Source organism: Ursus arctos, unplaced genomic scaffold (genome assembly GCF_023065955.2).
Source record: "Ursus arctos isolate Adak ecotype North America unplaced genomic scaffold, UrsArc2.0 scaffold_9, whole genome shotgun sequence".
NCBI classification, from domain to species: domain Eukaryota; kingdom Metazoa; phylum Chordata; class Mammalia; order Carnivora; family Ursidae; genus Ursus; species Ursus arctos.
In genome coordinates, this window is record NW_026623111.1 from 67,973,776 (window position 1) to 67,995,943 (window position 22,168).

At 42.2% G+C, this 22,168-nt stretch overlaps 1 protein-coding gene across 9 annotated transcripts in view; it reads left to right on the forward strand.

Moving 5' to 3' along the window:
* AFF1 (ALF transcription elongation factor 1) overlaps window positions 1–22,168 on the forward strand; it is a 227,104-nt gene that overhangs the window by 131,281 nt on the left and 73,655 nt on the right. For 8 of the 9 annotated variants that reach the window (XR_008958493.1, XR_008958494.1, XM_057309901.1 and 5 more), the window contains 4 exons: window positions 10,475–10,519; window positions 15,717–15,803; window positions 16,756–16,792; window positions 20,051–20,102. Coding sequence is in view for 7 of the 9 variants with exons in the window: in XM_057309901.1 (XP_057165884.1) it covers window positions 10,475–10,519; window positions 15,717–15,803; window positions 16,756–16,792; window positions 20,051–20,102 (221 nt within the window). In the remaining 2 variants the exon portion in view is untranslated. Of the gene's footprint in view, window positions 1–10,474; window positions 10,520–13,152; window positions 13,236–15,716; window positions 15,804–16,755; window positions 16,793–20,050; window positions 20,103–22,168 lie in introns of those variants that run through there. The other variant, XM_044388103.3, reaches the window with a different exon arrangement.

Consider the following 22,168-nt stretch of genomic DNA (forward strand, 5'->3'; position numbering starts at 1 on the left):
TTCTCTCCCCTTTTAGCCAGTCTTACTAAATCGTTCACGGTCGCTACGCCCACTGGGCTTCGTGGGGTCTCATGTGATCTTTCATTAAAGGCACAGTGTTTTCAAGTCTTAAGAGCATTGGGGATTTCTGATACCTTATTACATGGTGAATGGTAGTGGTTCATAGGCAGAAGTTAGAGTTGGTGAATAATCAAGATTAGACATAAGTACTATCAAGCAGTGGTAAGTTATTTTACATTTGTTTTTCATCCAGGTACTTTGTTTTTAAGTCAGGTCTCAGGTGGACTCCCTTCCTCTTAACTTTTACACTAAGACAACTAGTCAACATCATCATAAATAATATCTACTGAAGAATTTCTGTATATAATGATAAACATAAATAGTATTTTTTTTTATATAGGAACTGTTACATGTGACTCTGCGGCAACTTTGCGAATACATTAAAATGTACACACTCAGGTGATCGTAGGAAAATAATAGTAATAAAATAAACGAAACCAACACTTTCAGTACACCCCTCATACTCATTTGTACATTTAGATGAAGTTAGTTTTTACGGTTCTGTATGTGGAGAAGGCTATGCACTATCCATATTTTTATTTAAACCAAATCTTAAGAACTAGATCCTGGGTTCCATAATGAAAAGATACGTTGTTTTAATAGAGATCTAAACAGAATTTCCAGACTATTTTAAGTAGTTCAGTTAACACAAATTACAAGCTTTCATAAATTTTACACATTTTAGGAAAATTAAATCTTAATGACACTAAAGCAAAGTACTTCAGGTCAAATCAAAGTGACTGGGAGGGACAGTAAACTCTAATTATTCATACTGATCTTTAAAAATACTTGTGAGGTTTTGTAAGTTTCAGTAATGATATGTAGGGTTCCTTTCATTTTTAGTTCATGAAAGGCAAGAAAATAATAATTTGCCTATAAAAAAGCAGTTTATCTAAAGGTGACTTCTTAAAAACCAGGTATATTTGCTTTTGTTTAATAAGTGAATTGGGGTGTCACCCATCTTCCAAGCTTCCAGCATTCTTCTGTGTTCATCCCTAGAGTATTTCCTCATGTTCTGTCTCAAGGAGACCCATGCCTTTCCTTACCCCAACCCAAGCATGCCTGACGACGTACGCCCCCCACCCCCCAACATTCATGATCTCCTGTTACCTCACATCTGAAACTTTGCTTGGAGATACTCACATCCCCAAATTGCACTCAGAAAACTACTCCTTGGGTGAAAAACGTCTGATGGGGTTGGTAGTGGTGAGGGAATTTTGTTACAATAGGTTGTGCATTTTTTGTTTTTTGTTTTTTTTTAATTCAGGATTTCTGTGTCTTAAAAAGTGTCATTGTTCTGTGAAGCTGTCTGGAATGTTACAAATGTGAGCAAACATATTGCTTCTAATATATAGGAAAAAGAGAATCACCATAGAATACTCCGTACTTTTTGGTAAGCTCGTGTTTCTGAATTTTGTCAGAGATGCCGTGAAATGACAAAAGTAAATTCACTTCTCAAATACTACTTGCACATCTGTGTTAGTCTGGAATTATGCTGAGGTCCTGAGAGACACAGATGAATAAACAGAGATAAATAAAATAGGAAACAAGTCTGTGGAAAACAAATGAAAACACCAAGGGCTATCTTTTAGAGTTGAAGGTAGGCAGAGAGTGAAGGAGTAAGAAGACTTCCAGAAAAAGTCGGCCAGTGTTCGTGACAGCCCTGTTTCCACACGACCACTCTTTCTAAATCCTCCAATACGAGTAGAAAGCATGGTCTTCCCACAATAAATTGTTGTTGGATGGTAACTGTAGGTGACCTATAGATCCCTCATCATTTATTTTTTTTATTTTTTTTTTTAAAGATTTTATTTATTTATTCGACAGAGATAGAGACAGGCAGCGAGAGAGGGAACACAAGCAGGGGGAGTGGGAGAGGAAGAAGCAGACTCATAGCGGGGGAGCCTGATGTGGGGCTCGATCCCAGGACCCTGGGATCAGGCCCTGAGCCGAAGGCAGACGCTTAATGACTGCGCCACCCAGGCGCCCCAGATCCCTCATCATTTAAAATGATCTTATCCTTTATCGATCTCTTTCCTTCTTTCCTTGAAAAATGTATTCGAAGAGCTATAGATAGAGATGTCTGCAAGTAGCCTGACCTTGACTATGGTAGCCGTTCATGTGTGGCAGACCATGTGGCCTCAAATAAAGGGCTCCAAGGAAATGTGAGGGATTCTTTGCTACATAGTAGAGCGTTCACATTTTAAAAGCTATTCGGAACCTTTCCATTATTTGAAAATATTTGGGGAGAGATGGGAGGGTGTTTAATTTTTTAGAATTGAACAGTTGAATTTACATAATACGGTTAACGCTGTTAAGAGTGCCCTGTTCTGTCTCCTAGCTCATTATCCCTCCTTCCATATTAACGATCTATAGCTTTCTTTTAAAAAATGTTTGTACTATGAGTGTGCCTGTCAATCTGTCTAGGGATCTTAAAAATTATTCTAAAATACCGGGTGTGAAGTAGACGTTTAGATAGTTGCCCAAAGGGCACGAGGCTTCTGAAGAAGTCATATTTCCTAACACCTTTCTACCTTTCCCAGCCCGAGCAGGCACACCCAAGCAGTACGAACGTGTTCTTGTAATAGGCCTCACTGTTGAGGTAATTTACTGTGTATTCACAGAATAAAATGAATTTTGTGTCAAAACCTCGCTCAGGCAGGCCTTTTGGTTTCCTTCCCTAATCTGTCTCTTGGAAATGCTGATTGTGGCATCTTCATGATAAATGCCTGCATTTGTTCCTGTGGCATTAGCTTTAACATGTATTGTCTGATTTCTTCCTCACAGCAGTCCTGGGAGGTTTCGTGTATTTTGTATGTGGCTGCTCGGTATTTAAAAGTATGACTGATCTTAAAAAAGCAAACCCAAACAATGCACCTCTTTCAGGGACTTGTCGGTTAGTTTGGGAAGAAAGAGTGAATTAGCCAGCAAACAGCAGACCAGGCCTGAACAGTAGCCCTGGGTTTCCACAGGAGCAGCTCACAGTCTGTGATGGAAGGCTGCCGGCACATCTGTGAACAGCTCGGTGCACTGAGTGTTAGGTGGGGCAAGCCCAGAGCGCCGAGGAAGGAGCTGGAATCGATGCACCTAGGTGTGTGTTTGGGAAAAGGAAAGTCACTTAGAGGAAGACTAATAGAAAGTAAAGACAAATGTGGCAGAAGACATTTTGACTGTACTTTGAATAAAAATTTTTATCCCTGTTTTTTAAAATCTCAGCCTAATTATGTTTTTATTTATGAATAGGTAATACATTTCATGATTCAGAATTTAAAGGATAAGAATATGTACATAGAAGAATCTCCCCCCCGCCCCGAATCTCCCTCGTGGAACCAACCAGTGGGACAGGCTTCTCGTCCGTATTCCCAGTGGTGTTTCATGTGTCATGAGTAACTCCACATACATGTTCCCTTCTGTCCCCTTTTCATTGATACAGATCCTGGCGTACACTGCACCTATGTTTTTTCTCCTGCTTAACGGTATGTTTTGGAGATTACCCCCAAATCAATATATAACGGGTCCTCCTTCTGCATAGCTGCATAGTATTTGTGCGTTAGGGGCACATGCCACAGTTATCGCAGCCACTTTTCCCTAGGTGGGCATTTAGATTGTTCCGAGTATCTTACTATTTGCAAACTAGGCTGAAGTGAATAACTTCCTACAGATGTCTGTGTGGACACGTAGAAGTTGGGGCTAGAAGTCACATTGCCGGGTCAGGGTACAGGAAATTAGAATTTGGGGGCTGTTGCCTAATTGGTGTCTTCAGAACTTGTGACCTTTCCCCCTCCCACCAACCAGGGTATCAGAGTGCCTGTTTCCTCCTGTCTATCTTAGAGACACAGTATTGTCAGTTTTTTGTTTTGCCAGTCAGGTGAAAAATAGTTTCTAAGAGCAGTCCTAATGTTTTTAAGGATGAAACAATGCAAAACGATTTCCCTTTTGTCCCCAGTGTGTTTATTTCCAGTAGTCTGTTACTGAAGACATTGACTTATAATTAGGACATACTGCAGTGTTTAAGAAGTCTCTGAAGCTAAAATCTGGACATTTATTTTCATGTTCTGAGTTCTGGGCCTGCGAGCATACCAGCAGATGTGTATTGGTTAGGACTGGTAATACTATCCCTTTATCACCATGAGGAAATAGTCCCAAAGAAGTGGAATCTGGTGCAGAATTGAAGAGCCAGTCCTCAGCAGGGCCAGAGCTAGAATCCAAGATTATCTGGCCGCCTTCCGCAGCCTGCTGCCTTTGTGCTCCCTGCAGTTCCTGGGTAGTGATAACTAAGCCTTTCTGAGAGCAGCATTGTTACAAAAGTGCTGCTCTGTTGAAACTTGAGAGACTTAAGACACAGTATTGCGAGGGGCTCCTGGTCTCAGTGGTGAGGTATGGTTCTTCCGTTCAGCTCTTTTTAGCTTATTAAAACAAACCGTGTCGTGCTTAGAAGACATTTACTAACATGTTTTATTTTGGTATCAGTGCATTTCCTTATGATTACACAATGTCATTCCAAGAGGAGTGAGCAATCAGACCGAGGCCAGCATTGCTGCCTTTTCTGGCCTGACGCACCTGTAGTACTAAGAGGCAGTTGAATCTGAATACCAAAGTGCTTCTTGGCACAAACAGAGGCAAACTTTGTTCTTAAAAGAATGTTTTTGGTCATGCGTAGGACAACTGGAGTCACATCCCCTCCTTAAAATGCTAAAATGTTGGTCTTTTGCCTGAAGGTTGAGGTCTTTGGAAAGGTAGTATTAACACCCTTATGAACCCAGGCTCAGTCACTTCAGAGCATTGTGCGACTTTGGACATTTCATTTCTCTGGAATTCAGTCTCATTTTAAAAAGTGGGATAATATCTACCACAGAGGTTGATAGGAGAATTGGAGCATTATACAGAATTCCCTCAGAGATTTATTTGCTGTTGCTAGAGCAGAATCGATATACAATATTAGATTAGTTTCAGTTGTACAACATAGTGAGTCAACCTTTATATACATTATGGAGTAAATCTAGCTACCATCTGTCACTACACAGAATTGTTCCCTCTATTAAGTATATTCCCTATGCTGTACATTGCATCCTGTGTCTTATTCGTTTTATAACTGGAAGTTTGTATCTCTTAATCCCTTTCCCTCAACCACCCCCCACCCTCAGCCCCCTCCCCCCTGGCAACCAAATTGCTCTTTGTATCTATGAGTCTATTTCTGTTTTGTTTGTTTTTTAGATTCCACGTATAGGTAGAATCACACAGTATTTGTCTTCCTCTGACTTCCTTCACTGCGTGATACCCTCTAGGTCCATCCACGTTGTGGCACGTGGCAAGGTTACGTGTTTCTGTGGCTGAGTAATACTGCGTTGTGTATCTGTACACATCTTCGTCCGTTCATCTGTGGCTGCGTACTTAGGCTGTTTCCATATCTTGGCTATTGTAAATAATGTGGCAGTAAATGTAGGGGTGCTTCTGTCGTTTCGAATTAGTGTTTTTGTTTTCCTTGGATAAATACCCAGCAGTGGAATTGCTGCACTGTATGCTATTTCTAATTTTTTGAGGAACCTCCATACTGTTTCCAGAGTAGCCACACCAGTTTGCATTCCCACCAACGGTGCACGAAGGTTCCTTTTTCTCCACATCCTCGCCAACACTTGTTACTTCTTGTCTTTTTGATACGAGCCCTTCCGATAGGTGTGAGGCGGCACCTCATGGTGCGCGTCCCTGGTGACTAGTGCTGTGTTGGGCGTCTTTTCATGCGTCAGCCATCTGTATGTCTTCTTTGGAACCACGCCTGTTCAAGTTCTCTGCCCATTTTTTAATTGGATTGTTTTCTGGATAGTAGCTGTGAGTTGTGTAGTTTGGGTATTAACCCCTTATTGGCTGTATCGTTTGCCAACATCCTCCTCTCCCATTCAGTAGATTGCCTTTTTGTTTTGTTGATAGTCTCCTTTACTGCGCAAAAGCCTGTCAGTTTGGCGTGGTCCCATTTATTTATCTTTACTTTTGTTCTTGCCTGAGGAGACAGATCCAAAAAAATACTGCTTATACCGATGTCCAAGAGATTACTGCCTGTGTTTTTTTTCAGGAGTTTTATGGTTTCCGGTCTTAGATTTAAGTCTGGAATCCATTTTGAGTTTATTTTTGTGTATGATGTAAGAAGGTGATGCAGTTACATTCTTTTGCATGTAGCTGTCCAGTTTTCCCAGCACCGTTTATTTAAGAGACCGTCTTTTTCCCATTGTGTATTCTTCCTTTGTTGAAGATTAATTGACTGTACAAGCGTGGGTTTATATTTCTGGACTCTATTCTGGTCTCTTGATCTGTGTCTATTTTTGTGTCAGTACCATATTGCTTTGCTTACTATAGCTTTGTAGTATAGTTTGAGATCGGGGAGTGTGATACCTTAGGCTTTGTTCTTCTTTCTCAAAATTGCTTTGGCTATTTGGGGTCTGTTTTGGTTCTGTACAAATTCTAGTACTGTTTGTTCTAGTTCTGTGAAAAATGCCGTTGGTGTTTGGTAGAGATGGCCCTGAATCTGTAGATTGTTTTGGGTAGCGTGGATGTTTTATTTTTGGGTAGTATGGACATTTTAACAGTATTCTTCTAGTCTATGAGCATGATCTATCTTTTTACTTATTTGTGTTGTCTTCAGTTTTCATTACTAGTTTAAATTTATTCCTAGGTGTTTTGTTTTGGTTTGTTTTTGGATGTGATTTTAAATGGGACTGTTTTCTTGATTTCTCTTTCTGAGAGTTACTAGTGTATAGAAATGCAACAGATTTATGTGTATTAATTTTGTATCCTGAACCTTTACTGAATTTATTTATTCTAATAGTTTTCTGGTGAATTCTTCAGAGTTTTCTGTATATTGTATGTCACCTGCAAAGAGGGACGGTTTTACTTCTTTTCCAATGTGGATGTCTTTTTTTCAGCTTTCACAGTTGAATGTAATGTTAGCCGTGGTATTTCATTTTTAAGTTTCTGTAACGAGGGTTGTATCTACAGTGGATGGGGACATTTAGTGCAGTCTCCCCGCCCACCAACCTAATGATGTTGCATCTTACAATAGATGGTAGCAGATAGGGGAAATAATAGTATGTAAAGAGGTTAATGCCATGTCAGGTACAATATGTATTCAGTAAGTAGCTGCTGTTATTTTATTTTTAATTGAATAGAATTACAGTTCCTAGGGAAGCGAGGTCAATCTGTACACAGGACACCAGATTTGTGAGGTAGCCACAAGTGGGCAGGAGGGAAGAGCTGAGCTCCCCTAGGAACCCAGATGTTGAGTATGAGAGACAGCAGTGGGATTTGTGGTTGTAAGTGCTAACGTCTCTGTCTACATCATGGAAGCAGGCGCTGGATGAGGGAAGGACCTGCGAAGGAGAACTTGCTGATTTTGTGCAGGTTGCTTTTTGTCACCTCTTACTCTTTGTGGAAGTCTTACCTGAAGATCTGCAGCCTTCAGCAGGCTGTGCTTTAGCGAGACTGTTTCCTTCCTCTCGGGCCGCAGGGTTTGTGCCAGGGAGCCTGGCTTCTCTGAGCAGGAGTGGCAGGACTCAGCTGGAGACCCTGTGGCCAAAGTGGATTTTAAGGCAGGGATTAGGCCATAATGGTTTGTTGAACTTCCCCTCCCTTTTTGGAAGGTCTCCTTCCAGTGGCAGACTTGGAGGTGCCAGACTTGTATTTTATGAAATAAGGGAGCCTGTCCCTACAGATCTCTGCAGACACATTTGAAATACCTATACTCTAGTTTTAAAGAGTCTTTAATTTGGGTCGGAAGAAGAGTAGAGATCTGAATCTCAGGTAGATGGAACCTGAAATGGGCTCCTGTTATACAGACTATCTTGGAACCTCCCCTCTGTTAAATAGAGTTTTAAAAATATATCTTGGTACTCACAGAGGTATTTAAGGGTGAAGGGGCATTAACTCTTTCTAACTTACTCTTAAACGGTTCAGTGTAGTTGGGTGGGGGAGAAAAGTAAAAAACAGTGTGGTGGAATGCTGACATTTGGGGAATGTGGGTGAAGGGTTTGTGGGATTTTTTTTTCCTGTTTTTGTAATTTTTCTGTAAACATAAGATTGTTTCTAAAGAAGTTGAAAATATCTTGAGCATCTTTCCATGTAGGCGCATACATTTACATTATTATTTTAATTCTCTGTATCATACTGCTGTGTGGATGTACTGTGAAGGTCTCTAGCTAGACTCCTGTTGTTGGGCATTTGATTGTTTCCAGTTATTTGCCGTTATAAACAGTGCTGCTTGGAGGTGTTTAAATATGACAATATCCTCATGTATTTGGAATGGAATCCCTGCGCTCCGTTCAAATATTCCCATTCTCCTAGTGGACCTAATAGGAAAGTTCACAGTAAATTAAACAAATTAATGCTTGAACCTAAGACCCTGCTTATAATTTTAAATGGGTTAAATGTTGACTACTTAGCAATATTTGTCTTACCCAGATACTAATAAATACTGAGCTATAGAAAAATTTCTTCAGTTCTGCTTCATCTAATGTGATAAAGCTTTAGAAAAAAAGAGTCTTTTAGTGACATGAAGCATCTTGGCTAAGTGTTGACTCCTTGAATAATTACGAAGATTGCAAAGTCTTTTAGCATCCTGAAGTTACAGCTTTCTCATCTCATTCTGTTGGAAGCGGTAGGCAGATCTTTTTCTCTCTCATTCCAGCATGCTTCACTATTTCATGGATTCCCATACATGTTAATCGGATTCCCATTCTCCTTCCAGGAACAGATGGGGGACGGGGGGACTGTCTGACCAGAGTCAGTACTAATATGCTATATGCTCTGTTGTATTGATTTACCTCCAGCTCGTAAATTGTTATTTTTCCTGATGATGCATGTGTGAAATTGGAACCGTAGGATATTCTTACATTTTACCCTCAGGTCAAAACAGCATTCAGTTCTGTTTCTGACATTTGTGCTAAAAGGTTTGGTTATTAGTGTTTGGTCCAGTTTGTAGGCATTTCTTAATGGTTTTGAAAAACAAAAAGCAGATAAGCAGGTGTAGTTAGTGACATGCGTATGCCTAAAGGCAGATCTGATAGGATGTGCGGATGAAGGGGATACCCTTCTTTGATTATACCTTCTAACTTCCTAAAAAATATCAAACTGCAAACATTTCAACAAAATTGTTTCCATGAAATTTACATGGTTTGAAACCAGACCCGTGCAGGTTAAATTACATTTGAACATTGACATGTCCATTAGATTTGATTCCACGACAGTGTGAATGTTGTGTGCTCTTTTCTTTCCTTTTCCTTCATCCTTAAACTGGAATGGTGGGTTAATGAATCCTAGATCAGGAATTGGCAACCAATGCTGTATTAAATTGCACTCAGATTAGAAATGAGAGCCAGGTAAAGAACCCTTTCATCTCCTCTCCAGCTGTGAGGCAGGTATTGGACCTGGCGGACTGGGAGGACCTGTGCTTTATGCACACGGCGGTGGCAGTAACAGGAGGGGTGTGTGTTGTATAGAACTGGCCCAGGGCACTTGGCTCTGAATTGACACAGAGCAAAACGTTTCTTTCCCAGTGAAAATCATGAGGTCATGGGATTTGTTTCATGTCTCTAGTTAAGGAAAAGTGGTTGGGTTTTTTTAGTGTTTTTTTTTTTTTTAACTTTTCCATTTTCTTTGCACTTAAAAATATAAAGACTGTAAAATGACCTTTCCTAGACACTGTCTGTGGTGGTGATACTAGTGGCAGCAGCATTCATTTCTCTGGGAATCCTGAAGAAGTAAATAGTAGATGTTTCATCCAAGACGCTAGGAAATCTCCTCTCTCCCTGGGGTCTTTCTCTGGGGAAATACTTTGTGTATGTTTGTGTGCACATGTGCGTGTATATACATGTGCATATATACTGTGAAAATGCTGACTTGAAGGAGGGGTAGAGACATTAGAGTGCATGTCATTACTTTAAAGGCAATCTTTGGCTAGATTATTACCCCCCAAATCTAATCTATCCGTGATTCGGTGTTAGCCTCTCTACTGTGGGCTCACTGAGGTGTTCAGATGATTTCCATCTCTGTGTTCATTTTCCTTGGCTGGCTGGACGGATGTTCCTATGAAGCCACAAGCGGCAACCCTGGTTTTCTCTCTTTCTGCCTCCACTTTCGTTTTGTCTGTTATTCCCCTAGATTTGCTGATTTACTGATTTTCTTTAAGATACATATTTTCCTTTGGAAACTTTGACCCGAGGGTCCAAATTATCCTCCCGTTGTCTCTAGCAGACCCTTTCCTCCCTGATTAAGTCAGGTTGGTGTCTGGTCTTGTTTCCTCCAGAATGTGACGCTCCTACGACTTAGCCAGTAAGAGGGTGGCCCTGATGTGAGGGAATCCCCGCACCCACTAATGCTTCAGTTGGTGTGTGTTTGTGCTAAGCTTTTCCTTCCTGTTTTTCACTTGCAGCAGACCTACTCCAATGAAGTTCATTGTGTTGAAGAGATTCTGAAGGTGAGTTCTTTACTGTTTCTCCATTTGAAGAAATACTGAAGGAGGTAGACAGATATCCATTTACTTGACTTTAGTGAACAGTTGCCATTCCAAACCCCTTCAAACAGTTCGCCTCCTCATACCTTCCAATGCAAGTTACCAGATTAGTAACAGGGACTCTGAGAGCCTGACTGAGCTCTCTGACAGATTCTGTTAATTGAGATGAAGTCTATAAGCTGCAAGGCATTTGGACCAGAGTTTTAAGACCTCTCTCAGGTTTTTCTGATTGTTGTTCATAAAGACTCACGGGAGTTGCTCACTTCTCAGAAAGAAAAGTCCTCTGTATTTAAGGGGTTAAACAGTGCTTGATTGGTACCTCTTGGTGTTTTGTAGGCGACACCGGATATGTATGGCCTCATCTTCAGGGAGGCCATGAATTTTTAAAGGAATAATAATAAAAAAAGCAGTAGAAAGGAAATGGACATCTATAAACCTACCTTGAAGGGTTATTTTTCACTCTTGTTTCTTGAGATGGTGCCGTGAACATTTGTGCTGCTGCTACTGATACATCACTGAACCTGTTATCTTGGGTTCAAGGTGTTTTTGCACAAGGACAACACATACCTCCTAGAATTCAGCTCCAGGAAAAAATAAATGGATTCTCCTCATGAATCAGCATGCTTCCTTTTTATCAGAAAAGAATTATATAAACTGTTAAGTTTCCCATTTTGACTTTAATTTCCAAGAAATCTAGAGCTAAATTTAATGCCTGAGTACTGTAATTGTGATAACCAATTTATTTATTTATTTTTACGATTTTATTTATTTTTGAGAGAGAGAGGGGAAAATGAGCAGGGGTGGGGGAGACAGAGAAGCAGGCTCCCCGCTGAGCAGGGATCCCGATGCAGGGCTCCATCCCAGGACCCTGGGATCATGACCTGAGCCGAAGGCAGACGCTTAACCGACTGAGCCACCCAGGTGCCCACTAAGGGTTTTATTTATTTCTCAGTCCTTTTCTTTGGCTTTTAACTTTCCTCTATGTGGGTTTTAATGATATTCTTGTTTTATCTTTTGCTATAAGCTTTCTGGTTTTGAAGTAGAGATATATATGACACATGTACCTATTTAATTGTATCTTCACTGCTCACTTTTCCTCAAAATATATGCTTACCCAATTTTTTCCTTTAATTTTTCATTGTAAAGTAAGGTGGTATTGAAACCAGTATTTTTTTTTCTTTTTTAAGATTTATTTACTTATTTTAGAGGGAGAGAGAGAGCAAGTGGTCAGGAGGGGTAGGGATGGGCAGAGGGAGAGGGAGAGAGAGTCGACTCTCCACAGAGCCCAATGCAGGGCTCGCACTTACAACCCTGAGATGATTACCTGAGCCAAAACTAAGAGCCTTGGATGCTTAACCTACTTCGTCACCCAGGTGCCCCTGAAACCAGCAGTTATAGGGTACCTTCTCACTTGCAAAATTTTTGATGAAGGTAGTGTCTAACCAGATGTTTGGAAGGTAGTCCCATCATTTTTGGTTTCTTCGTCCTCTACTTTTGTGGTTAGGATCTTCTGAGAAAGAAATATCTCTAAGGAAACATGCTTTGTACTGCTAGAATTGAGCAGTTTTTGTGAACCAGCTAGGAAGATTAATAAACAGGGTATCTTGATCAAGCTTTTGTTTCATCCTCTCCTTCTGGTATTTCTGAAATCCTTTGTATGATGAGTCATAAAAACAACAGATGACTTAGTTATAAAATACGGTCTTAGCGTTTTCTCTGAAAGTGTATGTGATTTGTTTTATAGTTGTTTCAAAAGTAAATGCAACAATATAGACTAGTTTGTCTTCTGTATATGTCAAATGCTGCTCTTAGGTTTTGATGTGGGTTACTGTATTACCTGTGGAATCCCTTAATTAGGATGATGGTATTAGAGCACCAGACAAGCAATTTTAATTTAGTAAACCCATTTAATAAACTCCCTCCCCTCTCAGCCACCATCACTTTCATGGGCTCTTCCTTACCTGGAAATACAGGAAAGTGAATGGTTAACGCAGGCAACCAAGATGACTACTTTCGTTTGGAAATCGTGCAGAAAGCAAACAGAGGATGTCCTGGGCTGGGGAGGGACACAGGCCTTTGCCTAGCGGGGACTTACGAGGCTGTGCCCCTTCTTTTCTCCTCTGTTTGGAGCTCCAGCTACATCATGCCCTGGGCCTTGATTCCCTCGTTGGTAGAATGAAGGCCCTGGGCTAATAGATGATCCCTAGGGTCTCCCACTCTCTGGGGTTGATCCAGATACTTTCCTCTGCCTCCTGGTTCCTGTTCTTCTCCTCTTGTACCAGCAATTTATGAAGACTGCCAGGAATCTGAACACAAATCTTTCTGATGGACAATAGAAGCAGTAAATAGTTCCCTAACAGAAAAAGTCAATCATAGAAGATACTGTTCGGTTCTCTGGTGGAAATATTAAGAGTGGAAGTGTTTCAAAGAAGGGAAGTTGGTGGCCTGTAATTCCTGCAGGCTGATGGGGTAAGAAGATAGCAGATAGACACGCTTAGAAACTAGGAATTGGCCACACACGAGATCCAGACAGGGCACTGTACCCTCATGTCCTCAGTGGGTGTATGGAAACAGCTCACCTTCTCTCCTTACAGTGGGATGGCCTGGACAGCCTCCTGGGGAAGTCAGTGCAGTACTCATGCACATGACCTCGGTGTAGCCTCCCAGTGATGCTGCGACAGTGAGTGACAGCCCTATTATTTGTTCATTCATTTATGCAACAAATACCCACTAAGCCTCAAATACTTTTCTAGGCACTGGGGATTCCAGATGAATAAGACCGAGTTCTTGCTCTAAAGGGGACTACTGCAGGGGGAAGATAATTATATAATAAAAATGTCAGGTATTGCTAAGTACTGTGAGTACCATAGCAGGCAAATGAAGAGGACTAGACAGAGAAGAGAATGCAAAGAAACCTTGAGGTGGGAACAGGATGGCATATTAGAAGAGCACCAAGAGCTAGACAGTGTGTCTAGGGCAGAACAACAGGGTGGAGAGCGAGGAGCGACAGCGGCCGCGGCGCCTGGAAGCCAAGACTGGGCAGGTGTGATACGTCATTGTTAAGGTAGGGGGTGAATTCATGGCCTTGTGTGCTATTCTGGGCAGCCTCCTCGCCTTATGGCCCCAATTCTCTAAAGGCCTAACTCCCTCCAGTAAGCTAGGCATTTAGGGAAGTATATAAATTCTTTCAGACTGTTGGCAAACGACTTAGGGCCTGAAAGAGTTTATGCACTTTCCAACTGCCTAATTTAATAGCTGGGGCAGCCTGAGGCATTGTGAGTACAATGGACATTTTCTGGGAATAATTGGTGACTAAAAGTCATAGATACCATTGGGATTCTAAAGAAATTCTTGGAAAACAAGAGGGGGGATTCTTTCAAACACCTCAATTAATTGCATTTTTACATTGTAGCAGTATAATGATCCCATTCCTTAAAGGGTAGTAAAATAAAACAGCAGGGAGCTCTCTTTGGTGCAGTATTGAAATTCTTGAAAAACTAGGCTTAATTAAAAGTTGTGATGCTTTTAATTTATTAAGTACTTTCTGTGACCGTGTATCTAAACACTACATAAATTACCCTCATTCCCCTCAGAAAAATCTGTGGTCTTGAGTTCACGTCTCACTGAGAACAGTGTTCAGAGGCCTCCGGCACCTCAGGCTACCCGGGGCTGGTAAGGATCAGAGTTCAGATTCCAGTCTGGGACTCTGGCTCCAGAGTGCTTACTCTTTCCATCGTATCTTAGGACAGAATTCTTCCTTTGTGCTGCACAAAGCAGGGGGGTGGGTCAGTGGGCAGGGGCATGCCGTCTTCACCTTTAGCAAAAAATTACTCAAGAAAGCCAGCATCAGTGACTTTGCTTGTCACGGTGCCAGGTCGTTTATGTCTGTCCTGGGGTGATAGCCACCCAGGGAGCAGCTGTGGGGAAAGGCAAGGGCGAGGGTGCAGAGGCTGGGAATGGAAATACCTGCTAGAGATTCATCTCCAGTTGTTCGAGGAGCAGATGAGTTTCTGTGGTAATGGAGAGGTTGTCTGCACTTTGAAAAGAGTGCAGTGTTATAATACACCGTGTTGTACGAGGGAAGTGATTCAGCACAGTCTGGGGTCACCAGCTTTTGCTGGTAGGGAGCTGCCTGTCCATCTTTACGCCAGTTTCCCAGGCCAGTCTGACACACGGGGAAATGGACTTCTTGCTCTTAGACTGGAGAAGCCAAGGGGCCCACGGTGTGTGTTCTCAGCCATCAGCCTGATCCAGTCATTTTGGACCTCAGTTTTCTCATCGTAAAAATGAAGGGGTTGAGAATGAATGATCTCCAATGCCATTTTAGCTCTTTACCAAAGGGATGTGTGTGTGTGTGTGTGTGTGTGTGTGTGTGTGTGCGCACGCGCACACACACACACACACACACACACTCATGCATGATTTGTGATTGGACATGTTTAATCTGACCTATTTTCCTCCAGTTTTTTAACAAAGCCGACTATTAAGTCATGAATGTGCTCAGAAAAAGAATTCATGTCAAGAGAAATGTATTAATTTGTAAGATAGAGAAATCTTGCCTCCATGAAAATAGTGAATAGAAACTTCTATTACTGGAAAGGGAAGGTAATTTTTTTAAGGCTCTTTCCTCCAAAAAAAAAAAAATAAATAAAGTTCATATGTACTAATAGTGTGTATCAGGGGAGGGTCAAATCCATTAAAACTCTCCCAAGTGGAACAAGTGACCTGAATTACTTGTTTGCTTAAGTCAAACAGGAAAGTTCTTCTTCCTTTGAACTTAAATAATTCCAGGAAATGCAATCAAGAAGCTGAGGGAGAAAGAAAGCATTGAGTAGAGACTCCGTGTTCACAGTTACATAAGCTTTGTTAATACCTATTACTGTTTATATGCTTTATAATATTCGGTGTTAAGACCGTTCATGTTCTGCGTTCTTGTTTTTCTTCTTTGAACTGATTTCTGTTTTGTGAGTTGGAGATCTTCAGCATTTGAACATAGCCCGTTAAGTAGGAGTCTTTTAAAAAGTAAAATAACTTTCAAGATTTCACTTTTTATTTACCACCAATCAATCCACTTTACATTTAGTTTGGAAAGTTAACTTACTTAGCAATAAATGTTCTATTTATAATTCACTTTTTCTTCCCTTTCCAAATCTCTTTCCAGGAAATGACCCATTCATGGCCGCCTCCTCTGACAGCAATACACACGCCTAGTACAGCTGAGCCCTCCAAATTTCCTTTTCCCACCAAGGTAATTCCTTATCAGTGCAGCCGGCACTGTGTCCACACCAGTGCGGAGCCTGAAGTATTGTGAGCTAGATGAACCTAGCACTAGCTGTTGAAATCTTTGCAGATTAGGTTAAAATTCCCACCAACTTAGCTTTTGAAGTGCTTCAAAATGTTCTCAAATACATCACTCTCCAAATTATGTAAGAACATCTTACATTTGTAGCTTATGAAAGCACTTGGGACTTTTCAGTAAATTCTCTCATTTGAGACTTCTTACACATGGGAGAACAGAAGCACAGGGAAAGTAAGAGAGATAGTAGTCTGATTCCTCTTTGGGAATTTAGATACACGTGCAACACGTAAATCTTAGACTTCTCATACCTGCTAATTAAAGTTTGCTGTGATCGTCTGCATTAGTGCTGGTTTTAATAACAAGTGGATCAGTCGCTGACTTGCATGTTTCCGTCGAAGTAGTTGTGAACAGTGTATTTTAAACACTGCCATTTTCTTTCGCTTATTTGTACTTTGGGGTGACCTTCAGAGTATTGAAATAGCACCTTCAGATCTGTGTTCTGTCCAGCTTGGTCTGCATGCACGCTGGTAATATGTTACAGCTATTCCTTTCCATGGTGTTGTTTTCAAAAGAGGTTATGTCTACCCAGACCAGAATTTGCCCTGTTAGATATTTTACATATTTTCTCACGATAGTTTTTTGTTGTTGTTGTTGTTCGTTGTTACTGGTTTTAAGGTAAAACATTATACTTTGTAAAAATAAATAAATCTTTGCCCAACACCAAAGGAAAAATAAATTCTAGGGAAGAATAGAAGAAATAAATAGTACATAGAAGAAGTAAAACCCATCTTAGATATGTAAAAATTAGATTTATCAGTGTTCATCAGTCTTAGCCGTGATGCAGCCTTAGATATAGAAACCTTAATATTTTAATAGAGTTTGTTTTTTTCTTTCTTTCTAGGATTCTCAGCACATCAGTTCTGCAACCCAAAACCAGAGTAAGTGGAACTGATTATTGCATTGGAGAACAAAGCACGGTTTTTGTTGTTTTAATGTTAAAAAAACAAAAAAACAATGAAAAATAGCCCAGCACAGATGAGGGCTTCCTATCTTGAAAGAATAGGAAGGGCGTGGAACATAAAACTGTTCTTCAGGTAGAGTTTCAGATCGTTGCAAAGAGTTAATGAAGATGTCGTAGTAAAGTACTTGACAAATACAATGTGTCATAATTGTAACAATATAATTACCTGATGTATGCACACATCTTGAATGTGACTCTCAGAGCATTGTAACCCAGGAATTAGTATATAGAATAGATTGGAATCTTTTGTGTGGTTCTTGTGTTTTTTCCTAACAAAAGTCAGAAATTTGTATAAGGAATAGAGTACATAGCTTCTTTAGTTTTTCTCTGTTCACCCTGCAGTTTTTGTTTAGTCTCTCTTTATGGATTGTAAACAGTTGAGAACTCGGAAACAGAAGTAAGCTGACTGGATCCAGCCTTTCTCTTCATCAGTAACCCCTGGGCTCAATAAAGTTATCGTGTCCCAACTACATGCAAGGCATTTCAAACCTTATAAAAATGACTAGGGTGTTTGCAGTCATTTAGTTTATTAATAAATGGTGCATGTCCAAGTTATGAAGTATTAGTCTTCAAAAAATAGGGCAACCAAGGTAGGATATGTGTGTATGTTGGGAGAAGTTTGCACATAGATACTCCATGGAGGTGACTCTTCTCTAATCTCCCCACCTCATTCTTTTCCCTTACGTATATTTTTTTCCCTTTATTTTTCTACAATTTAAATTGCAAGGATGTGAGGAGAGTAGAAAAGACGAGGAAAGCAAGAAACAGACTATCCTTTCCTCTAGAGCAGGGGTGGACCCACCATAGCCTGAGGGTCAGTCTGCTCTGCAGCTCGTTTTTGTAAAGAAGGTGTTATTAGGACACAGCCATGCCCGTTCATTTATTATTATGCCACAGGGTACAGCATGCAAAGTCTGAAATATTTATTATCTGACCTTTATAGAAAAAGTTTGCCATCCTCTGCTCTAGATACTGAATAAGATCTTGCAAAGAACTCGTAACTGAATTTCCCTGGAATGCAGAGAAATAAACCTGATCATCTTGCCACAGTATTACATAAGTGGCAAGGTAAAATTAATAGAAATTAATGGCTTCTTGGGGAGATTGGGAGATCTTTTTTTCTCAGCATTTTGGCAGCCTCTCCGGAGACAGATAAGCAGTGGAGTGGTGCAAGTCTCGGCTGGATGGCCAGCTCAGCTGTGGGCAGGCTGGCTGTGCGCCCCTTTACTGCTTGCTGTCCTCCTCCCCATTTGTTAGGGCTGCCTGGCAGACAGGTAGATCCTGTGCCTTCCACTGGGTTCCTCACAGCTTTGATGATTGCTAACTCTTGGTTTAGAAAGACCCTTTAATCCTTTAAATTGTTTGATTTCCCCCTTCAGCCAAACCTAGCTGAAGGTGCGCTGGCAAGCACTTTGTTGGTGGAGGATGGGTGGCCCTCTAGCCGATGGAGAGTCGGGGCCCATTTCTCCTTGCTCCAAGGCATTTTCAGACCCTGCAGGTCTCCAATAGGTCTTGGCTCACTAGATGCTTCCCCGGGGATTTTTCATGCTGCTGCTTCTCTGTCCGTGTTCCGGGGAACCTTGCTTACTTCTGTGAGGGTGGGGCCCGGCTGGACCCTAGAGAGGTCTAGTTGTGTGTTGGATGAAGAGGGAGTTACCTGAAGGTTTTGGAGTCTGCAGAGAATGAAGTACGCCCAAGGATAACCAGAGCCTTGTGGCGCTTTAGAGCCAGCGAAGACACTATGTGAGAGTCCCTGTGAGTACTTGGGAGAGTGACCTTAGACCCTCCTGTTTGTGGTCCTGCCTCTAGCTTTCTAGCCCAAAGGGGAAGCAGTCATAAATACCATGCAAGAGCTGCTGCCACCACGAGGACGAAGTGATTAATTGCAAGGTCTGCACATGACATTTTTGGGAAATCTCGTTCAGCCCTGTCTCTTTTAGCATCCATATTTCCATTGCTCTCCAGTCCGATCAGGTCCCTATGACCTCATGCCTAAAGCAGCTTCCCAGACGGTTTGTTGCCTTCCTAATGACTATTGCCCATTCCCTTCTAAGTTCTACCAGGTGGCACTAGGTTAATCTCTCTGAGGAATCTGTCCGTCCTGTCCCTGTTACAGACCTTCGGGGGTGTCTCCTTGCCTAACAGGGTTATAACTTACCATCCTGGCATTCAGCGCCCTCTAAAATCTGACCTTCACCCGTCTTTCCATGATGTCCACACGTTTTGCACCCCGTCCTTACCCTTTCCGACACAGTGCCGTTTTAAATCTTCCCTCTTTTGTGCCCCCACTCACACTGTCTCTGCTGCCTGAAGGCCTTCCTCCTCCTCCCCCCCCCCCCTTTGACCAGCAGTCATTCTGTCAAAGTCTCACCCATCTTTTGTGACACAGTTCATTTTGCTCCTTGTCTAACTTGCCATCTTCAGTCACTACCAACTGAGAGACCGTTCTTCAGATGCCTGGGACAGTTCATTTATGTGACTGATTTGTGTACTCCTCTCACACGGCCTGACATCGGAGATAGTGGTGTGCCTGTCGCGTGTCGCTCCGTCACTTGTACGCTCATCGAGGATGGGGTCGAATGCCTTGAACATCTCGTGTCTATGAGGCAGTGTGAATGAGTGAATGGGGGCAGGTGCTGAATAATGGGGGGACGGGTGAGAGGGAGTGCACGCTCGACCGAGGACAGAGGCTGTTAAAAGGGAATGCTAGTAGATCACTGATAGGGAAGGGCGGACCAGGTGGCAGTGAGAACAGCCCTGTCCTAGGGCTCCCATGGGAGTCCCCCACTGCAAGCTGACATCAGGGAAAGTCAGGTCTCCAGCACTGAGGAAAGTTACCAGCCGTGGGGTGGGCTGTGCTGCAAGCAGGGCTTTTCTGTGTGTGGTTTTTTTGTTTGTTTGGTTTTGGTTTTTTTCTCTCTGTTCAGGATTTTTAGATTCTGAGCAAGTCTTCTTTTTAGAGGTAATGTAAGTGTTCTTATATAATGGGGTGATTGTACCGGGTGCGGGGCGTGTGGCAAGCACTGTGGTTGACTGAAGTGACGTAGACTGAGTGTTCAGGTGGAAAAGGTGAGGATGGGAGTGAGGGGGACGGCACAAAAAAGGGGGATATATAACTAATAAACTCATGCATGTATCTCATTGTGCTGCTCTGATCATTTTCCTTCCCCCACAGAACAACATGATACATCTTCAAAGACCCACACTAACTCTCAGCAGGGAACATCGTAAGTAAAATGCTTTTGTTTATTAAAAGTTTATAACATAACACCGTCATTTCCCACGTAAACCCATTGCTTAGATTTTTTTCCTGCTGCTTTCAAGTGACGACTTTCCCAGACTGCCGCTGCGTTGTAAATGGAAGGAGCGCCCCACATCTCTACCTGCGTTAGGCTCTCCTGCTGAAGGTTCAGGCACCACCAGAGAGTGTGCTAAGGGGGTTTCTCAAAAGAAAGGCATTTGAGCTATTCTTTACATATTAACTGTAGAAAATAGAAGATCTTAGCGTTGTAAATTTCAGTCCTAAATAGCAAAAGCTATTTAGCTTTTGCTTTGGAAAACAAAGTTTAGGGGATGTGTACAATTTAAGATTTTTTTGCCACTTTTTTGGCCCCGTTTTAACTAATAAAGAGTGAGTCCTATTGCCCAGCTGTTCTTTATTAAGGCCAAGTAAGTCCAGATACATTTGGGGTTTTTGGAACAGTTTAAAGTACATAATAAAGATTTTCAAATCAGCAATTGGAACCACTTTGTCATTTCTTGATGGTATTGAAGTAATACCTCTTTCTTATAACTGCAAAGGTTTTTAGGAACGAGGTAATACTCCTTCAGTATCTAATCAGCCACCAACAGCCCTTGTCAGTGTCTTTGGGGGTACCGTGGAAGGGGGAATTGAAGAGCTTGCAGCCCCCTTCACAGTAAGAATGGGGGGAGGAGTTCCCCACCGAGCAGTGTGTGGAGGCGGCTCCGAGGGAAGGCAGCGGCTGTGTCCTTGGGCCTGTGGGGAGAGGAAGAAAGGCCGCTGGATGTGAGCGAGGCCGGGAAGCAGCTTCAGACCAAGCAGGCCAGAGTCACCCCCTCTCATAGCCATTCCGTCAGCTTTCAGGCTCGGGTAATTGGTAGGGACTTAGACCATTTTCTGTGCTGGTTTTGCACCTCAGAGAGATGGGCCGTCCTTCTGCTGAGTGAAACCCCTGAAATCAGAGGTGCCTGCAAGAGTGTGACAGGCGTACTTCTCTCTTCTAACATAGGTAGTGTTTTCTTTACAAAGCTGTTCATTTGCAAGATATAAAATCACCTAGGAAAGAATATTTATTATGATCCTGGTAGGTTGAAGGAGAGGGGAAGGCAGGGCCCTGTGGAGGTGAGGAGGAAAGGGAAGCGTGACAGAGGAGGGCAAGTGGTAGCAGGGCTCGGGAGAGAATGAGGGTGGGACGGTTGTGGTCGGCCGGGCGGGGCTGCTGGTATTGATAAGTGCCGAACGTACCGCGGGGAAAAGGGATCACTTCCGTGTCCCAGTTAATTTGTGAAATGCAGTCATGTTTCAGACTTAGTCTGTCCCATCTGTTAGTGCTCACAGGTTAATCTGATCTAGTGTCAGCGTGAAGGCTCTTTGACATGCAGTGAAACTATTTGAGTGGCAGAGTGCCAGAGAGATGGTCTAATGCACTTTGAATGCCAGAGAAAAAAGTGTTCATTTCAGGATCATGTGTACTGTGGTTTTAAAAATCAATCTAGGTCTTAATGCTTTTTCTTGTCAGTTGTTAGTACTTGGGAATCCTTAGATATAATATTGTTCTCTGGACTCGGCTGCAGGTGACTTGGAAATCTTTCCAAAAATTGCTTCCATTCATCCATTCAGGGCATAATTAGTGAACACATGCTGTGTGCCCCGTGCTGCATTAGGTGTTTGGAAACAGTGGCCACTAAGACAGAATTCTTGTCTTTTTGTCCTGTAACTTAATGCGGGTGGCATGTCATACAGACTAGGTGCTGTGATGGTGACAGGCTCGGGGAGCAGTTCTTTTGGGTGGTGGTGATACTTTGGGGGGCAGGTCAGGAAAGGTCTCTCAGAGGAGGTGACATTTGATCTGGAGCCTGAATGATGAGAGGGAGCCAGAGAATTTCTGCCACGTCTAACGGGGCTTGATAGATTTTGCAGCAGGCTCTGAAGCCATTTGAAAACATCGGGGCGTAGTAATTCTTACTGGCGGTGACAACTTTGAAGTAGTTCCTTTGCCTGTGCAAAGCATGGTTTTGAAGGAGCCGGTGGAGGTTAAGTCTCACATTTGAT